We start from the raw sequence: 19792 nt of genomic DNA, 5'->3' as shown, positions 1-19792 counted from the left end.
CATCCCACAGCTGGAGAGGCCTGCTATTCTAAATATGTGAACAATGCAGCCCTGCACAGGGAGGGCCATTTAGATGCATCAATACGGCAACAACTCCCCCAAAAATAACAACGTCCACAATGACCAAGTCACGTTCCTGTGGATTCTCTACTCAAAAAAGACGTAAGGGAGGAAAAGAAATGGAACAGGTAAACAGGTGCCATTCAAAGTCTCTTAGCCTCTGTTGTATTTCATTTTTATTTTTTTTTTACACTGTGATTGCTTTGCTTCTTCTCTTTCACCATATTCTGGAATGAATCATTTCACATAAGTGGATTTTTCAGATGACTGAAGCCAAACCTTTTTAAGAATTTTAAGCATTTGGAATGGAGATATTTTCTGAAACGATAACTCTGCCTCCCTGAACTCTTCAACTCTTCCTATGGAAGGTCACCCCATCTCGAAGACCCAGCAGCAGCATTAGGACTAAGGAAGACAGTCCCGTGCCACAAGCCAGGGATGACCTCAAGGGCTGGTGACATCTCCATTATTACTGTCTGCCCCACAGCGGGGAGCCTCCGACAGCTGTGTTTCTTAGTTCCCGAACCAGTTTTAATAGCATTTCTCTCTTATTCCTTACAATTAGACTCATCCCATAACTTTTCTAATAATTTGTAGGTCTCTATTACCAAAGCAGTACCAGATTATTATATTTAGTGTTTCCACTGACTGGAAAAGCATGATAACCAGTTTTGAGAGAAACTATATATATATATATATATATATATATATATATATATATTTTTTTTTTTTTTTTTTTTTTAACAAATTGGGTAGAAAACTATTCAGCCTTAAAAGAAATGAAATTCTGACACATGCTACAACATGGATAACCCTTGGGTACATTATGCTCAGTGAAATAAGCCCGACACAAAGGATAAATACTGAATGATTCCACTTATATGAGGCACACAGAGAAGTCATATTCTGAAAGACGGAAAGTAGAATAGTGGTTACCAGGGGCTGGAAGGAGGCGGGAATGGGGAGTTACTGTTTAATTTGTACAGAGCTTCCATTGGGGTGATGAGGTGATGAAGAAATTCTGGAGGTAGATGGTGGTCATGGTTGCACAACTACGTGAATGTGCTTAATGCCACTGAACTAAGCAATTAAAAATAGTTAATAGGGTAAACTGTATGTTATGTGTATTTACCAATATATATATATATATATATATATATATATGTATGTATAGTCTTTAAAAAGCAAACCTGTTAAGAATTATGTGCAAGCTGAAACCGGTTTGGCTCAGTGGATAGAGCATGGGCTTGTGGGCTGAAGGGTCCCAGGTTCGATTCCGGTCAAAGGCATATACTTTGGTTGTGGGCACATCCCTAGTAGGGGATGTGCAGGAGGCAGCTGGTTGATGTTTCTCTCTCATCAATGTTTCTAACTGTCTATCCCTCTCTCTTCCTCTCTGTAAAAAATCAATAAAATATATATATTTTTAAAAAGAATGATGTGCAAGCTCTTATGAGTAATCGGTGTGACCTTTCGCATATGAACTTTCATGCTATCCCTCTGCAGAGCAGGGGCTGAAATTACTTCCTGGTTCCATCACAACTGCTAAACAGAGGTCTGCTAGGTGTTCGTGGACTCTGCAGTCATAAAGGCCTTTTCTTCACAAATTACAACACAGCTGACAGGTGGGTGCTCTTCGCTTCCACATGGACATGATAAATACTCTCAGGGAGAACAGGGGCAGTGCTTTCTCCTCTTTGCACTGGAAACCACTGAGTCCATCCTGGGCATGGAACCCACACCTCCCTTCCCGTCCAGAGATCAGACCCTGTAACAAGAGGTCCCATCTAAAGCCCTTCAAGAACAAAGATCCTAATTATCTGAAGTCATTAGGATTTTAAGGATTTCTAAAAATACATAAAGCAGCCTTTTAAATAGTACACTGTTGGGTTGCAGAGTATAAATTAGACATTTCAGATTCCACTGGACCAACATTTTTAAAGCAGTCTGATCCATAAAAGAGAGAGGAAATGGCTGGGGGCGTGTTCAGTTCCACTAGCGCAGAGCCCAGAGTTTGGGGAACCCGGTGCTGAACTCTGTCTCGCTTAATGAAAGGTTACTATTGTCCCTCTGCCTGAATAATAATTCCCCTTCCTTTTTTGCTTCCTTACGAAATACCATGAGGTTCTACTCTAAAAGTCATAACATCTTGTGCCTGGGAGAAGTGTTTAATTGATTTATTTTTATTTATGCCTGCTTTATTAAACGAAGTCCTTAAAATAGTTCTTTTCCTTCTGAATTTGAGTTCGTTATTCAGCACATGAACTTCAAATTCGTTAAATATCTGCTCCATACCTGTGTACTGACACAGAGAGATACCTAAACTAATGAGAAAGCAAGAGAAAGAGAGAGAGAGAGAGAGAGAGAGAGAGAGAGAGAGAGAGAGAGAGAGAGAGAAAGAGAGGTTTCATAAGGAGCCTCACAAGACTTTCCTATCTTGTCAGAAGTTCATGTTTAAGTTTCTTTAAGAAAGTAGTTTCCTGGCCCACGGTGAAACTCCCTGAGCCCAGCAAATCAACAGAGCAGCATCCTGTGGAAATGTTATTATGGAAACACTGCGCTGTTCTAAGGCAAACTATCCAAATTAAACCAAGGGGATGGAAATAACTCTCCCCTGGTACGCCTGTGTTGCTGAAGGTGGCTTTGTTTATGAGCAGAATAAAATTTACAGCCAAATATAAAAACAGACACATCATCATCTTGTGAACTTGAGTAACATGTCATTCCACTTCAGGACACGGGGGGAGGAAAAAAACACGAAGGCCATGCCTAAAATAAGAACGGCCAAGGCTGAGGATCACACCCCAGGTAAAACCGCAGACTTCCCACCTTCTGATTCAGGCAGGAGGCTTGTTCCAATTGAACAGTGAGATCATTTCTCTGGAACCAGGAGCGCCCTGTGGATGTCTTCTTCCAACACACACACACACACACACACACACACACACACACGCTGACCCTTGGAGAGTTTCTGAACCAGGTGTCTGGTCTTGGTATGAAGCAATTTTACTAATTATTTTTCAAAGGCTATTTATGTAGATGCTTGGAGCCAAAGAGGAGAGAGACAGAAACAGTGTTTCTCTCTCTTCTTCTAAACTAGGAAAGCTTTTAAAAATCCACCTTCTACTCTGCAAAATAAAGATAGCTAATTGCCGTTCTAAAGAGACCCCAAAGTTATGTGCCTCAAATTGTTATATTTGATAGGTTTCTGTCTTAAATGTTTAAAAATTTTTCTTCAAGTTGCAGAGGACATCAGTTACCACTCTGGTTGTCTTAAAAAACTTATGAGGCCAAGTTACTTGACTTTGCAGAATCTCTGTTTCCTCATCTATAATTCCACTTCCTACCTCCAAGAGAGGTTATCAGCATTAAATAATCTCCTGTCCATGAAAGTGTTACACCCAGAGTCTGGCACATTTTGGGGTTCAGACATGCTAGTTCCTTCCTCCCGATTCTCAGGGAGAAAGGAAGGCCAATGACCAATGTCGTGATAAATGAAAATGGGGAAAATGACGGGATCGTTAGCGATCAGGGAAAAGTGCTCCAAATATTTCAGCCAAAAGTAGTAGGTCTCTAATTCTATACTGTTCATGGTAAGCCATTTTAAACTAATGTGTACATATATGAATTTAAGGTAGAACACTATGTTTTCAACTGTTAATTTTAAAAAGCAATTCAACCTACTCACATAGCCACATGACATTTAGACTCTAGAAATCCTACTGATGGAGGTTCTCCCTTTTCTAAATGCAATCGGCACTTCAATAGCCAAATTTATGTTGGTTACTTAGAGAGAAGCCCAATTTAAAAAGTCAATGAAAGCCCGGCCACTGTGGCTCCATGGCTGAGCAACGACCCATGCACCAAGAGGTTGCCAACTTGATTTCCAGTCAGGGTACATGCCTGAGTTATGGATTTGATCCCCCGTGAGGGTGTGCAGAAGGAAGATGATCAATGCTTCCCCTCTCGTTGATGTTTCCATCCTCTCCCTTCCTCTCTATAAAAATCAATTAAGAAATCTTTAAAACCATTGAAAATGTGGGTTGCTACTTAGATGCCAACCATCATCTATGGTCTTATAATCCTACCTTTTCCCTGTTGAAAAGGGCTGTTTTCCAGAGCCCTGACATGGAGTTTTAGAGACGCTCACATCCATCACACTACTGTCCCCTAAGGTGGCATTACCCGGTCAAGTCCACCGCCCACCTCACATGTACACCCATGCTCTTGAGTGAATGTGTGGGGATGAAATGACAAGCAGGTGTGGGCCCCTCTGTGGTAAACATAAGATACAATTCAAAAGCTAAATCAAAGAAGGAAAACTAACCTGAAAGAAAAGACTACATTTTAATTTTCTGAAATTTTTTAGATAAAATGCAGGGGATGACACATTTTTTAAGATTAGATATACTCAATTCAGTTTCCATGGAGGAATCCGGTGTCCTTGTGATAACACACCCCAGCAGGCAGCACAGTGTAAAGAAATGGCTACAGACTCCAGTCTGGGAATGAATACCAGCTCTTCTTGACTTACAGGCTCTCACATAGCTTTGTTAGGCAAAGTTTTCTCTTGGGGAGAAGGAGATAAACAAATAACAATAAGGGTGTGGGGAGAGGAAGGCAGAGACAAGTGGGACTATAATAGCTGCCTTGCCTAGGGTTTGTTCTGAAAATCAAATAGGCCAGTAGATATGAAATTTCTTTGGAAACTTTAAAAATCCTCCATGAGGGCAAGAAACAATTGTTGCAAAATTTTCACCTGGAGGAAAATTCTATGAACTATGCTTTTCATAATTAAATTTATTCTTCAAATATACTTTTACTAACTGGTTGTTAATGAGGATTTATTCATGTGAATTCTAACAAAATACAGTTTTTCAACCAGACAGTGTTAATTTAAGAGAATGGGAAATAAGGATTAAGCTCCCTCACATAGAACCCTAATAAGGACCACATTGCAAAAGGATTGTAGAAGAAGATTGCTGACATTGAAGAAGAAATGAGCAATGTTTTGAAGCATCGGTCAATCACTAGGTCTTCCCCAAAATCCCTCTACTCTGATAGCAATCATTGCCCAAAGCTGCCCCCACTCCAATCCTCTAGGTCAGGCCCCAGGTCTTACTGAGCTGACCTCCTATCTGGCAGTAATCTCTCCGCACTCTCATTAACTGGATGAAGTGGAGCCAGAACGACCTTTCTGGAGTGCAGCCCTCCATGGCTATACATCTCCAGACCATCTTTGTGATCTGGCCTCCTCACTCAGGTCAGGCTGGCCCTCAATTCCTGCAGCTTATCACCTGCTCTCTCGCCACTGGCCTTTGTTCTCAGGGTTCTGTCTACTGGCCACACTCTGGTCCTCCTTCCTACTCTTTCAGGCTAATTGCAGCTCATCCTTCAAACCCCTTTCCTGGGAAGACTTCCCTGACTCTAACAAATACCTTAGCGTGGTTGCATTTCTTCTCTCCCAGCTCTACCCTTGCTTGACTGTACCAGCTGCTTAATGGTGTCATGCCCCAGATTGTAAGCCACATCTAACCCGTTCCCACTTCCCACTGACCCCGGGTCTGGCCTACAGCACACTTAAAAAACAACAATAAGAAAAGTGTGAAATAAATGAATAACCGATCTCCTATTCTGTCTGCTTTAAATGTATGATCTAGTCCACCCAAAACAAGTATTCTCCAGAAAACAGAGATGCAAATGGGTCCTTCCTAAGAAGAAGGAGGACATCCTTTTTAATTTTGTGCTGAGCCAAACAGGTAAAGACGTGTGAAGGCAAAGAAGCGTCTCAACTCCTATTAGATTTCCCCAAAGTCTCCACATTTTCAAACCACTAATTTACTCATTGGTCATGCCCTTTCGATATTTTTTCCAAAAGGTATTTTCAAATTCCATTTGACATGTACTTTCATCAGTTAATTTTTAATTGAGCTAAATATTAAATGCTCACATTAACCAGACAAAGCATGTTTAGCTCCCGATCTGCAGTGACAGCCTGTGTTATTCTCACACACAGGCCAAGCATGAAATAGAAAACTAATAACCCCTTAAGAGTATTCTCAAAGTATCATTTATGGGAAAGAAAACTACATTCAAAGGAAACTTGTGCAATGGCTGTCATTTTTTTTTCCCCCTCCCAGAGCCGCAAGCTGTTACAAAGCAGGGAAGCTCATTTTCTCACGGATACGGACAAGCTCAAAAATCCCACTGTCAGTGGATGTGTTCATTAAGAAGGAATCTGGCAGCAGCACAGGGGACAGATACTTTGGAAAACAGGCCAATTATCCGGGTGTCCTTTATAATTTGAAGTTTCTGAATTCACTCCTAGATAAGCCACTTGAAGACGGCCTGGCAATGGTAACATACCGCGCAGATGGTCACTGAAGAAACGACTGGGAGGAAGGGAGGGATGGGGGGAGAAGAGAAAATTTGCTTGTGGTTTCATTCATGGGACAAATTTGTAAGCTGACACATCCCTCTTTTTAAAAAGTCCCTAGAGCAGTACGGTCAAGCTTCATTACAAGTAAACAAATCATACCATCTTTCTCAAACAGATGACAAATGGTGAATAATAATGCTTTGCATTTGCTTCGTGCCAGGGAATGAGGACTCTCTAAATATGAATTCCACCAGTTGGTAAAACCACCGAGAGGCTGTGATGCACGCATCAATGAGAACAGAGGACTTGGCCAGAAGCTCCCTGGCCAATGGTTTTATCCATCATACCCCTGGTGGTCCTCTTGATGGTCAATGTCTGGGGAAGTGAAATCCTAGGTTCTCCCATCTCTGGGAACGCTGGGCTGTACTGACTTCCACCTCCAATTGGCTGCTTGTTTTCATAGGAACTGGAGGACCATTTCGTCCCATGACTCCCATACTATAGTTTTGTTTTGTTTTTATATTTGAGCTTCAGGACCAGAGGAAAAGCCCACCTTGTTTGCACTTGAGAGAACCTTGGACAAGCCCTGATTTCTTTAATAATAAGGTGATGAATAATCTCAGATGCCAAAACTTTCCCAGTCTGGACAGGGCCTGAGATATGAAACATGAAGATATGAGATATGAAGCCTGAGAGCTCTGCTGCTCATGTATATAGATTATATGTATGTATTCTTGGTGTAAACAAGATACAATGTGACAATGAATAAGCTGGTGTCTAACGTTAGCATTAAGGACTAATAAAAGTTGAATGTTTAATATAAAGCAAAATCTGACTATTTCTCTTCAGGTATAAATGACATATTTTTTCAATTCAATGATGAAGGATGAAATCAAAAGAGTTAGTAGGTATTTTTTTATTTCTATTAAATATTAACAGGTCTGTAAGATGGGACATTTGGAACACACATACTATAATAAGAGGAGTAGGAAAATATCTTTTGGGTTAAATGCCCCAAATGCCTCTAAAATAATCATTATTAATTCATTAATTCAATAAATAAGCAATGTGTGCACCATTACCAATTATGCTAGGTGCCAAGATAAATTTAATAGGAGAAATATTTTATCATATGAGGAAGTCCAGCCCTCTAAAAACAGAGAATGCTACTCAATTAAATCTCCTGGCATAGAGCTTTGCAAATAGTAGGTTCTCAATAAATGGTTTTTCAGTTAAAAAAAAAAAAGTTAATGTGCATGCTATCTCAAATATTATCTGTACAACTCTTTCCATTTCTCTATCACTGCCCTGGTGACTAAGACCTTGAGGTTAAGTTTTGCTTATTTTCCTTAAGACTTCTTCAAATTGTTTTCTTCTGTTGTCACATTTATATGAATAAGTGGCTCTACCTCATTTAACTTATAATTATATGCTGGCTAGAATTCATCATGGAAATGGCTCAGAGACAGTCCTAAAGTTTTAGATTCAGAAGTGCCAACTGTCATCTTTTATGAACTTCCTTTTTCCCCCCAAAGAGATAAAAAATCAATATCAAAGCTGATGATATAATTTGTAATTAATTTTATTCATATCCTAATTGTAAGAAGGTAATATATGCCACAAATAGGCATTGAATGAACAGCCCTAAATACTTCTCTCATATTCTCTTAGAACATTCTAATGCAGCTGAGTGGAATGTTTGGCTACAATTCAATTTCAGAGTTAATACATAGAAATAACATTCATCATGTTTTAAAGAAGAAGAAATCTTAGTATTGCTTAAGAAGAGTTGGAAAAAGTCAAGAAAAATCAACTGGCAACATCAATCCCTTTTTCAGTGCTCCAAGTATTAACTCTCCATTCTCTTATGAAGCTTAAGAAAAGACAATTAAAAATAGAGATATATAGAGCCCTGGCCAGGTATCGATAGTTCAGCTGGTTAGAGCATCATCCCAATATGCCAAGGTTTTGATCAGGTTCAATCCCCGGTCAGGGAGCATATAGAAATCAAACAATAAATGCATTTAAAAAATGCAACAACAATGTTCTCTCTCTCTCTCTCTCTCTCTCTCTCTCTCTCTCTCTCTCTCAAATTAATGAATTAAAAAAATAGAGAAACATAGCAATTGAAACTGTCACAACAAACAGGTGTTGTTTTCAATGGTAAAATCTCTCCTGGAAATTTGAAGCTTCACTCGACACAGTGGATCTTGGGTATTTTCAGAAAACAGAGTCAAGAGGGGAATGAAGTCAGTCATAAACGTCTGTTATTATGGTAAAGCCCAGATAGTTGGTGACCTGGATATTAACTACAAACAAAATATGGGCTCTATTCCTGACATTCTGAAGGCAAAACCAGAAGCATGGAAATACCATTTTTTCCAAATGAAGGGTTTCCCCATGAAGTGTGTACTCCGCGTGCAGCCTGTCAGAGAGGTAACTTCTACAGTGAACTTTCTATAAAATCCGTCAGTCGCGCAAGCAAGCCACCCAAGTGGCTCTTAGCATATTGCTACAAATGGCCACCCCAGCATGGCAGGGAGAGTCCCTTTCTCACATACTGAAGAGGGTATTTGGGGAAGTGCATTTAATATAGGCTATTTTAGTTGCGTACTAAGTCAAAACTTATCTCACATGGCAGAGATCAGAGCAAGGAAAAATTCCACCAGCAGATTCTAGCGTTTCCCTCCATGGGTTTAGAATTTATGGCCTCTGGAGGGAATGCATCGTCTCTGTGCACAGAAATTTTCCTTGCTTCTACCTCTAGTAAGATTGGAGTGGGGGTTAATTCTAGCTTTGGTGAGACCCCTTTTTTGCTGCCTCTTGCTGGTTTCCACGCATAACCCTCTTTCTTCAGGTGAAGCCTACCTTTCATGTGTTGGGATGTAACTAGGAACCACACCAAGGAGATCTCTGTTTGGTGGGACCGTGGACAGGTAGAGGACAGTCAAGGGAGATGAGGTGAGGTCTCTATAAGAAAGCCCAAATGGCTTTGGAGAGAAAAAAATAATCCCTCAGTTATCATTCTCACTGACGGACAGCTGGCTCTATGTTTTGGCGATTAAAGAGCAGAGAAATAATGTTAGCACTACAGAATCGAGAATAGATCAGAAAAAGAGGCAATCCACAAAAATACTTCTAAAAATGCAAATGGCTTTGTTGTAATTTCAAAAGGTTTACAATCTCCACTTAAAGGGAGAGGACCATGCCTGCTGGCCTTGGCTCAGTGGTTGAGCTTCAACCTATGAATGAGGCGGTCACAGACTGATTCCCGGTCAGGTCACACGTCGGGTTGTGGGCTCGATCCCCTGTGTGGGAGGTGAAGAAGGCAGCAGATCAATGATTCTCTCTCATCGTTGATGTTTCTCTCTCTCTCCCTCTCCCTTCCTCTCTGAAATCAATAAAAATATTTTTTAAATAATAAAGAGAGAGGACCATGAAGTTAGATGGTGAACACCCGCTCTTTAGGAGAATGTTTCCGAGGACTGGGAATTTCTGCAAATAGCACTTTGGAAGAGGAGCCTCTTGATAAACAAAACAGGACTATAACCTAAAAGCAAAACAAAACAAAAGCTTTTTTCTTCTTTTCCTTCTTCTTCTTCTTCTTCTTCTTCTTCTTCTTCTTCTTCTTCTTGTAAAGGAAGAAGCTTCTTTCTGGTTCAAAATCAACTTGTATTTTTCTGCATGCAAGAACGGTTTAAGGAAGACAGTTCTTCAAATGAAGCTATTCTGATCATCCTCATCAGAGCCGTGATTGTCTTTTACTTAAAAGAACTAATAAAATGCTTTAAGAATAGCAGACTTGCCAAAACCGGTTTGGCTCAGTGGATAGAGTGTTGGCCTGCGGACTGAAAGGTCCCAGGTTCAATTCTGGTCGAGGGCATGTACTGTGGTTGCGGGCACATCCCCGGCGGGGGGTGTTCAGGAGGTAGCTGATGGATGTTTCTCTCTCATTGATGTTTCTAACTGTATATCCCTCTCTCTTCCTCTCTGTAAAAAATCAATAAAATATATATATTTTTTAAAAGAATATCAGACTAGTGTTTATTAAGTCTCCTTAATGTGTAAAAAAGAGCTCTTAATGGGTAAATATTTAACAAGGGAACTCCCCCTACCTTTCAGTTCTCTTAAGCTTAGAACTGTTTTATACAGAATTTCAAAATGTATCTATATTTCTCCTCCAATTTAAACCAGGCCTAATGCACACATGAACAGCCATATGGTTAGAAATTACTCTCTTAGACAAAGATTGATGTGTATCAAAATAACATATACTTAGTTTTCTTCTCTAAAGGCTAGGATCATGCCCATCGGGCTGCGTGGTAACTTAGACGCCTAGCACTAGCCTGTGAGGTAACCCAGGAGATGGGCAAAGCTTTCCTTCTTGTGCCCCCAAACTAACCCAGGGCATATAGAAGACATGTGATCATCTCTGGAATAACTGTCTCAGTTCCTGGTTGACTTTCATGGTCTATTCCATTTAGACATTAAATATTAATTTTGTTTGAATCAAACCAAAAGGGATAAAAGAGGAGCTTCACAGTGAAGTATGTTCACTGAGTGGTCTCCGTATGGAGCTGGAGAAAGGATGACCAGCTTTCGAGGTTACTGCTATTAGATTACCTTAAAAAGGTTTAACAGAACCTTTGAACCTCAAATACAATATATCTCAGGCTGGGAAGGGGGGAGGACCTTTCTGCCTGTACTCTACAAAGACAGTGTTGTTTTTCCAGCACAAATGCACTGCTATTGAAATCCTGCTTTGCTAAACTACAGCAAAGACACCTTGAGGGTCCTCAGGTGCGCTGAGTGGGAAAGACCACTCTGAATAAGACACTCACATTTTGTGAGTGGTTAATCTTTCCCCACAAAAAAACTGACTAGGACTGGGAGTAGAGATAAGGAAAAACTATAAGAGTTTGGCTTGGAAAAAAAATAAATTTTTATATATATTTATCTTTCTGTTTCCTGGTGTGCTCTATGGCCTAATGACATTTAAGCAATCTGAAATGTACCAGTTTGATCAAGGATTGCTGAAAAGATCAATCAGCTCTCACAAGAAAACACAGCTAAAAGTAACAGGAGGCGTCAAAGAAAGCCATGTTTTTAACGGACACAAAATAGCAACCAAGGCCCAAAAAAAGAGAAAAGAGAACTGAGTGAACTATCAAATTTTACAAAGGTCCAGAAATATAATTACTCAAGAGCACATGACTGCAAACTCTAGGAGCAATAATGTACTTTTTTCCCCTACAAAATGAGTTATTGAAAGGGGTCATGTGGTTCTTAGCAGGCAGAAAGATGCACTTTCCCAAGGAAAGTTCACCATTAAATACATCATTTAAGACTGGATCATCTTCAGGCTATTTTTAATCTTATCGTTTTGCTGCCAAAATTGGCCATTAGCCACTGATACTTAGGCTCTGGAAAACTGATGCTTTTTCATGTATTTTGTACACAGACAGAGAATAACATTGCTTTCCAGTTAATCAAATGTTTTGGTAGACATGGAATATATACAGAAAAGAGAAACTGCTTGTTGACCAACTAATAAAAAGGAAGCTACCTCTACTGGATGTGGAGAAGTAAGTTTCTGTTTTCCTAAACCACAAAGACCAAAAGACATATTTTAAAAAGAAGAAGAAGAAAAGAAAAAGAAAGGCGCACCACCATCTCATCAACAGAATGAAGCCAGTCTCCTGTTAAGCCATCTCATTCTTTTAGTGGTCCACATCTCTTCCAAGGCATGAATCTAAATATCACATTTCTCAGTTTGGAGGTCAATTTTCATTCACCATCAACCCTTTTGCTTGCAAGAGCCCCTAACCCCATTTACACAATTTAAACTGTGTTACAAGGGAATCCAATAATAACTAATGCAGCTATTAAAAGAGCCAACTCTGCCTTTCATTGGAGCAGGAAAGCTATCTTACTTTAATGGGCAATGCCAATACAAACTGCATAGCTTCCGTGAAAAACATCTTGGAGAAGACCGAGCTTATCATAATTTATCTCCTATCTCTTTCATTTCAACCTACTTCTCCCAAGGGTTAGATCAGTCTAGTGGACATCTGGGAATACTCAGTATCCTGTGAAGCCATTGGACTGGACACTGGAGGATACAGTCAGTCTTTACAAGAGGTGTCCCCAGGAATGGTAGATGATGCTAGCTAGCATTTCTAACTTTACTGTGTGCACAAACCACCTGTAGATCATGTGAACCCCATATTTTGACTCCACAGCTCTGGGGTGGGACCTGAGCTTCTGAATCTCTGCGAAGCCCATGCTGCTGGTCTGTGAACCACACTCTGACCAGCAGGGTCTCTGATGTTCCCTAGAACTGCTGCTGTCGTTCTGCTCCCTCTGTCCTGCCCCTCTCTGGATGGGACACAATGCCTCATTCAGACTTGGGAATAAAGCAATGTCCCACTCTGCACCCAACTTCTTCTTCAGTCTTTAATTTGAGGATTCTGGGACCATCTCTCAATCAACTCTCATTCCAAGGTCCTGCTTCCTCCAAGTTATGGAACATGGAATGAAACAGTTTTCTCAGCCTCAAGAGGTTCTGTCTTCAAATCAGTGGCAGCAACAAAAAGCAGTGACTTCGAATCTGAAGCCCCCATTAATATATATTCAGTAGACAAGCTGATCCACTGAGTCTTGGATCCAGTTCAAGTCACAGTCGAATGTCAAAAGAATGTGCCAGCTCTCTTCTGAAACTTTATTATCGTTATTAAGAGTGCTTTTCTCTGTAAAATGCAACATATTATTAGAGACGGAACCCTGACAGATACAAATTTGGAGGGAAATCTGTCTGTATGCCAGATGCCTAAAACAAACATTTAGATTAAGAATGCACATTTGAAAGGATGGGTAAATCATCTCTATCACTTTTATCCCAATATGTCTACTTATGGTTACATTTCCTGACATATATTTTTTTTTTTGCCAAATTCCTCTTTTTTTCCTATGTCCCCTATATGTTGTTCTGATAACTATACATTTTACCATCAACCATCTGTACTTCTCTCTGATTTATTCTTACTATAAGAGGTTTTGTCAAAAAAAATGTTATCATTTTCTATGGTATGTCGTTGTGGTTTGGCATTATAAAATATAGCCTCTACATTTATTAACCTCAGATACCTGTTGACCACAAAGATGGGCTCTACAACAAAAACTCTATTCTAACTGGAGGAAAAGTGAGCCTTCACTTAAAAAGAGCATGAGATTACTACAACTCAACAACAAAGATCAAGGTTCTATCTTACTTTTGATCATAAACATATGTCTCTATTTCCCATCTTTTTATTAAATTACTTGATAGATGACAGTTGCCACCTTGTCTTTCTTTCTACTAGAAAGAACATTTTTAGATATTTTATTGTTAATAAAAATATGAATTAGAAAAGCTGTTAAATCAGTTTAACCTTGGCCCTAAAATGATCCTTTTGGAGTCTGAGAGTCTCTACCTCTTTTATTATGGTGGTTAACAATCAAACCACCTACTTAATCAAACAGTTAACAAAAATATCTTTTCCACCCTATGGTGAATTCTTCCAGAATACTGAAGATTTAATAATATAGGATCTAAAAAGACAATTTACAAGGAGCATTTAAGCTATATTTAAATGCAGGGATCATTTTAGTCGATTTTACTTTTAAACAATGAAAAGTGTCATCAGTATTCTGTCAACTTTGGCCAAGTAGGATCAGATGTTCATGTCAGCCATAGACTTTTCTTGGCCTTTTCTCCTTTTTGGCCCCTTAATTGCACACTATGCAAACTGCAGTAAAATACGCAACATGCTTCTTGAAATCAAATCCACTGGTAATCATTTCTAGGCTTTCTGCTTCTGTTAGGTCCTATAAAACAATAACATTAGTAATTCTCCCTAGAGACTACAAAAGGAAACACTGAATTGATTCCTTTTTCAAAGGTAATTCTTCAGATTAAAACAAAAAGTTCGGGGGGGAAATCAAACAAGAATTATTCCTCTTTTTGCATTTTCATAAATTAGTAATTTTAGATGTAAGGTGTAGCTCTCAATTACAATTCTTCTCCTCCTCCTCTCCACCCCCCCCCCAAAAAAAAAAAAATCACACACACAAAAAGAACTTTACGGTAACATGATGGGGCTCTACCTAACACTGTACCAGAAAAAAAAAAAAATCATCTCACAGATGTTCTTCAAAACTATAGGCATCGATCACTTCGACTAAAGTCAAAGCATGAGAGAATTCAGAATCAATTCTATGCTTCATGCAAACACTGTAGACGCACGTTTGCTCAGTAGAGGAACCAAGTGATGTGGATTCTAGGTGGTGAAAGCTAAAAGATTCTAAAATTCCAGCAAACTTTAAAACTGTATGTCAGTTATAGAAGTAGAACACAAAATTTGAAGCCCATGCAAATTCTGTCACTGATGAGATGAAGTAAAGCATCCACAGCTGAACGTTTTATCAAGTCACTCGGTCACGCCCACTGGTCTTTTGGAAATTCAGCTCACCTCTTCACAAACACAGCTACTAAGCTTTCCAGGGACAGGGGCTGCATTGGTGTTCCTCTTTGGGTAGATTTTACCAAGTGAATCGGATAAGGCTTGCCCCTTGGTCCGCTGGTGCAGTCTGGTCTCCTAATTGGGTGGTTCTCAAATTTTCGTACAAAGAGAAAACCGCCAGGGGAGTCCGTATAAGATGCAGATTGCCACAACGCAACCTGGGGTCTCCCATCTCAACAAGCTATGCAGGCCAGGGAATTGTGGGGCTGGGTATCCTTGGACCCCCAGTTTGAGGGACCCTGGAGGGATACCACTCATCCCAAGATCTTACTGGATAGGAAATGCTGGATCTTTGAACCACACCAGCTGGCAAGCAAGGGAAACACTTTGGGTAGGAAGGAATGATCACAGTAGGCTTGGCACACACAGTAGGCTTGGCACGGCGCGTTTTGTACAAGGGAGGAGGCAACAAACCTGGTTTTATTTCATGGACTCACCAGCCGGTCCTTGGCCCAGGAGCCCACCCATACACTTCAGTCACCGTGTCTCAGACCCGAGACTTCCACCCCAGACTCACATTTAAACCACACAAAACATGCACCTACCCAGCCTCCGTTATCCTGGATCCAGGTGTGCAGGTGCCGGTTCAGATACTCCGTCATCCACAGGGCGATGTTGTCCACCAGGGGCGACATCTCCCGGTTGACGCTCTCCACGCACATGACTCCGCCGAACTCGAAGAAGGCCACGATCCTCCCCCAGTTCACGCCATCCCTGAAGAGTTCCTCCACCACCGTGGCAAAGCGTCCCCTCGCGGTGAAGGGCGTCAGGTGCAGCTGGCTGGACATCTCCGCGAAGTCCCGGCGGTAGCGGCGGGAGAAGTCGTCGCCCGCCTGGCGCAGGGTCAGGTGGACCACAGGTGGCACGGGGCTGAGCGCCGGCCCCGCGGCGGCCACAGGGGTGGCAGGGGGCGGCGGCGAGGTCCTGGCGGGCGCTGGGGGGCGCCCCGGCTGCTGGGAGAAGAAGATGCCCGGCGCCGCCGGGGTGGCCCCCGGGGGCGCGGCGCCCGCATCGCCGGCATCCCATTCGTAGCCCCTCTGAGACAGCTTATAGTGGATGTACTTCATCACTATCTCCCGGTTATCATACCCTGTTCTCCCGGCGTGCGCCATCCTTCCCCCGAGGAACAGCAGAGAGAAGCAGCCGGGTACCAAGAGCACCTCTCGCCCCCGCCCCCGCCCCACGTCCCCGCAAGAGGAAAAAAAAAAAAAAAAAGAATAGTTATAATCCAGCTCTTTTATTGGATGTGCTGTGCATTCTTGGATGAGGGGGTGTCTTCAGTCACGCGGAACATTTGATTCTGGTGTTTCCCTCTTGGCATGAGGCGCAGGAAATTTTTTTATTTCAATCCCTTTCGGATCTCTATTTCATGAGGCACGTTATTATTCATTATTGTCCATATCAGTCTATTTCCTCCGGGATCCTGAGAGATTAAAGAAAAATTCGAAAGACTGATAAGTCAAAATCAGGTGCATTTTTTTTTTCTTACACCGGATCAAAGCAGGGTTATGCACACTACAATCATGCGGCTAGCAGGAATGTTAATTAAACCGCCCATTAAACTCAGTCGAATACACTTAAAAGTTAAAATCTCAAATGCGTCTGTTAAAAGTTACATTAAACCAATTTCCTGGGCAAAGAACTTACTTGTGTTTTTTAAGGACGGCATGATCTTCTGTCAAGTTTCCTTTTTTGTGAAGACAGAACAAATGCGTAAGGCAAAGACCCCATCGATCTTCAGAAACTCCCGGTGGTAGCTGCTATGAAACTTCCAAATGAATCTGGAGGCGGGGGAGTGGTGGAAATGAGCAGAATTGGCAGATGGATTCTCAGACTTCTCCTTCGCAGAAATGTCAGAGCGTAGGAATCCCAACTGGAGATCTCAAGAGCAGGAGAGGGAGAAGAAAAAAAAAAGAAAAAAGAAAAAAAGGCAGCGGCGGCAGATGAATTACAATGTTCAGTCCAGCATTTGCATAAGTCCTGTGATTTCCCCCCTCGCGGCAATAGACACGCGCGCACACATGCGCGGGCACAGGCATGGACCCCTGTCCGCGGGACCGCTTCTAGCCTCCCCGGGGGAGAGACAGGGATCAGGGGCCGGTGGACGCGCCGGCTACATGGGGCAGGAATCCGCTTCCGATTAAACTCCGAACGGCCAATGCATTTTTCCGAAAAAGCTGCTGGATAAATGAAGGCAGGACGCGCCCGGCCCGCCGGTGCAGAGCCGAGAAGCCCGCGCGCGCTGTGTGTGGTGCGGCGAGGGGTGGGGAGGAGGAGGTGGTGGGGGAGGGTTTTATTTTTTCCCTCTTTTCCTAAAAAGGATGACTGCTAAGAAGTTCTCCCCCCTGGACCCCCTCTTCCGCTGCACCCACCGGCGCACCCCGCCTCCGGGCTGCGCACCCTTTCTCCTCCTCCTGCTGCTGCGCCGCGGCGCTGGCGGCGGCCGTCTCCCCGCGCTCCCGCCCGCCCGCCCGCCCGCTCGGGTGGTGACGGCCGCGCCGGCGGGGAGGGCCCGGCGCCCGGCACCTTCGCTGGCAGAGGCGGCGGCGGCCGATCGGCGGGGAAACCGAGAGCGGAGGGCGGGCGGGCGGGCGGGAGGGCCGGCGGCGCGGGCGGGCGGGCGGGCGGGGAGGGGGCGGGGAGGACGGGGGCGGGGGTGGGGAATGGGGGGGGGGGGGGCCTGGCCTCTTACTTCATTCTCCGCTCAAACCGACTGGTTTCCTGTAGTACGTCACGGTTCATTCAAAAAAAGAAGAAAGAAAGAGCCCTCCTCGGAGCGGCCCCGCCGCCCCCTCCGCCCCGCTCCCTTTCCAGGGTTAAAGGAACCGCGATCGGGCCGGGAGCGGCGCGCTCCTCCGGGGGCCACACGGCACGCTGGGCCGAGGCCGGGGAGGGCGCGCCGGAGACGGCCCCCGCCCGCTCGCCCGCCCGCCCTCCGGCCCGCTCCTCCCGCTCCGCCCGCCCGGCCGGTGGGTGGCGCGGCCGGCGCAGGCCTCCCGCGCGGCCGCGGCGCGGTGGGTGTGCGAGGGCCTCCGGCCTGCGGCGGGCGCGCTCGGGGCCCGCGAGGGGCCGGGGCGCCCGGGGAATCGCATGCGGGCCGGCGGCTTGGTGAGTGGTGGGTGGGCGCGCCAGGAAAACAAGTGCTGGGAAGGCGCGGGGGGGGGGGGGGGGCGGGGGGATCGCCGCGACCCTTCCCAGCCTTGGTGTGTGGTGTGCACACACCCATCTTGTAACCAGCGCTGGTGGCCGATCTGACCCTGAGCGCTGGGACCTCCGCGCTGCCCTCCGGGAAAGAGAGGCGTCGCTGCACTTCCATTGGAGTCTTGTTTATTTTCAAGTTGCTTCCTAGGGGTACACACGCAGAACACACTGTAGAGACCCCATCCATGACCAAGGCCAGACAGGTCTCAGCAGGCTGGCCGAGGGGCCAGTGGAGAATAGCAGGGGCTTTGAAATGGTTCCCCGCTGCTTCCTGTAAATGCGGCCCTGGGGTTGGGGCTGGGCTCTGAGAACGTCTAGTGACTTTCAGGCCTGCAGCCTCAACACCAAGTTGGGTGGGTTTCTCAAGGCCTAGCAGCCAATCCCAGATGGCCACACCTTAGGTTAGCTCCACATGCACACGCATTTTTAAATTCATGAGCATGAATAGCCCCTTGGAGAAAAGCCCAAGACGGCCATCACGTTGCACGTGCTTAACTATTTTTATCTCTAAGAGTCTGACAAATAAAGCTCCCAAAGGTGGGGGGTGGGGGGGATGTTTACCAAAAGCCACAGCAGCTTACTTATTAGGGCTCAAGTATACATATGTAGGGACACTGGGTTAATGTGGTCATAGAAAACATGACAAGTGCTGCACTTTGCATGAATTTGTTCAGACACTATATTTTGTCTTGTCCCTGGTCTGAAATCAAAGCATGAATTCGCAAGCAAAATACAAGCGCAGCAAATTATGTTCCTTCTTTTATCATTCCCAATCAGCCAACATGCTGGAAAATGGGTGCCTGCTCCAAACTTCGTGTCCAGGCAAGAGGGAAGGAAGACGCTCTGCTCCGTCTTCTGATGGCTCCCCTTTAACCCATGGCAATGACGGGAAGGTGTTCTGGCCTGGAGATGAACATGGGTATAGATGGACCTGAGACATACATTCCTACAGAACTAGTAGAAACCCACCTAATGCCACAGTACTTTGGTTCGGGGATCTTCTCAGAACCTTGTATAGCTCCAGAATTAATGAAGAGGAATTGAAAGCCTTGATGCTTCTGAGACCCAGCATGGGAGTTGAGGAAATGAGAGGACAGAGCTGGAAAAGAGATTGTACTTCTGCAAAGGGGCAGCCAGAACGAAACATAACCCCATTCCCAGATAAAGAAAATCTTCCTTATTCTTCCCTCCTTGGCTGCATAAAGCCTCACTTTACAGATGTCCCCAAACTGATTCCTTGGGTAGCATATTGACCATGACCAAAGCATTCTCAGGACAGGTCTTTGAATGGAAAGAGTGAAACGCTTCCTCCATTTGGATGCCAAGTTTCTTAGACTCCACTCTAAAGAGTGAGGTCAAGTATTCCTCAGAAATGTGTGCATTAACTCTTTGTCTTTGGGCATTGGTGAGGTGGCAGAGGCACCCTTGGCCTAAGTCAGGAGTCCAGGGTTTGAATCTGAGGTCTGTGACCGAGACCTTCCAACAACCTTCCAAATGTATGCACTGCGGACTTTTCATTTCCCAAGATGTCTTCCACTTCTAAGAGCCAATGGATGAGCCTTTTGCCAGCTTTGCCTGGCCAGGTTTTAGA

At 43.8% G+C, this 19792-nt stretch overlaps 1 protein-coding gene across 5 annotated transcripts in view; it reads right to left on the bottom strand.

Moving 5' to 3' along the window:
• BCL2 (BCL2 apoptosis regulator) overlaps positions 1–17951 on the bottom strand; it is a 167222-nt gene extending 149271 nt beyond the window's left edge. The window contains exons 1-3 of one of the 5 annotated variants that reach the window (XM_036417687.2): positions 17693–17951; positions 16648–16781; positions 15546–16423 (exon numbers count right to left, since the gene is read on the bottom strand). In XM_036417687.2, coding sequence (XP_036273580.1) covers positions 15546–16112 — 567 coding nt within the window. In that variant the 5' untranslated portion in view covers positions 16113–16423; positions 16648–16781; positions 17693–17951. The other 4 variants (XM_036417688.2, XM_036417689.2, XM_036417693.1 and 1 more) reach the window with 4 other exon arrangements.
• Positions 17952–19792: the final 1841 nt, after the last annotated feature.

The sequence above is a fragment of the Pipistrellus kuhlii genome, unplaced genomic scaffold (genome assembly GCF_014108245.1).
Source record: "Pipistrellus kuhlii isolate mPipKuh1 unplaced genomic scaffold, mPipKuh1.p scaffold_m20_p_6, whole genome shotgun sequence".
NCBI classification, from domain to species: domain Eukaryota; kingdom Metazoa; phylum Chordata; class Mammalia; order Chiroptera; family Vespertilionidae; genus Pipistrellus; species Pipistrellus kuhlii.
This window is presented reverse-complemented; position numbering and strand designations above follow the sequence as displayed.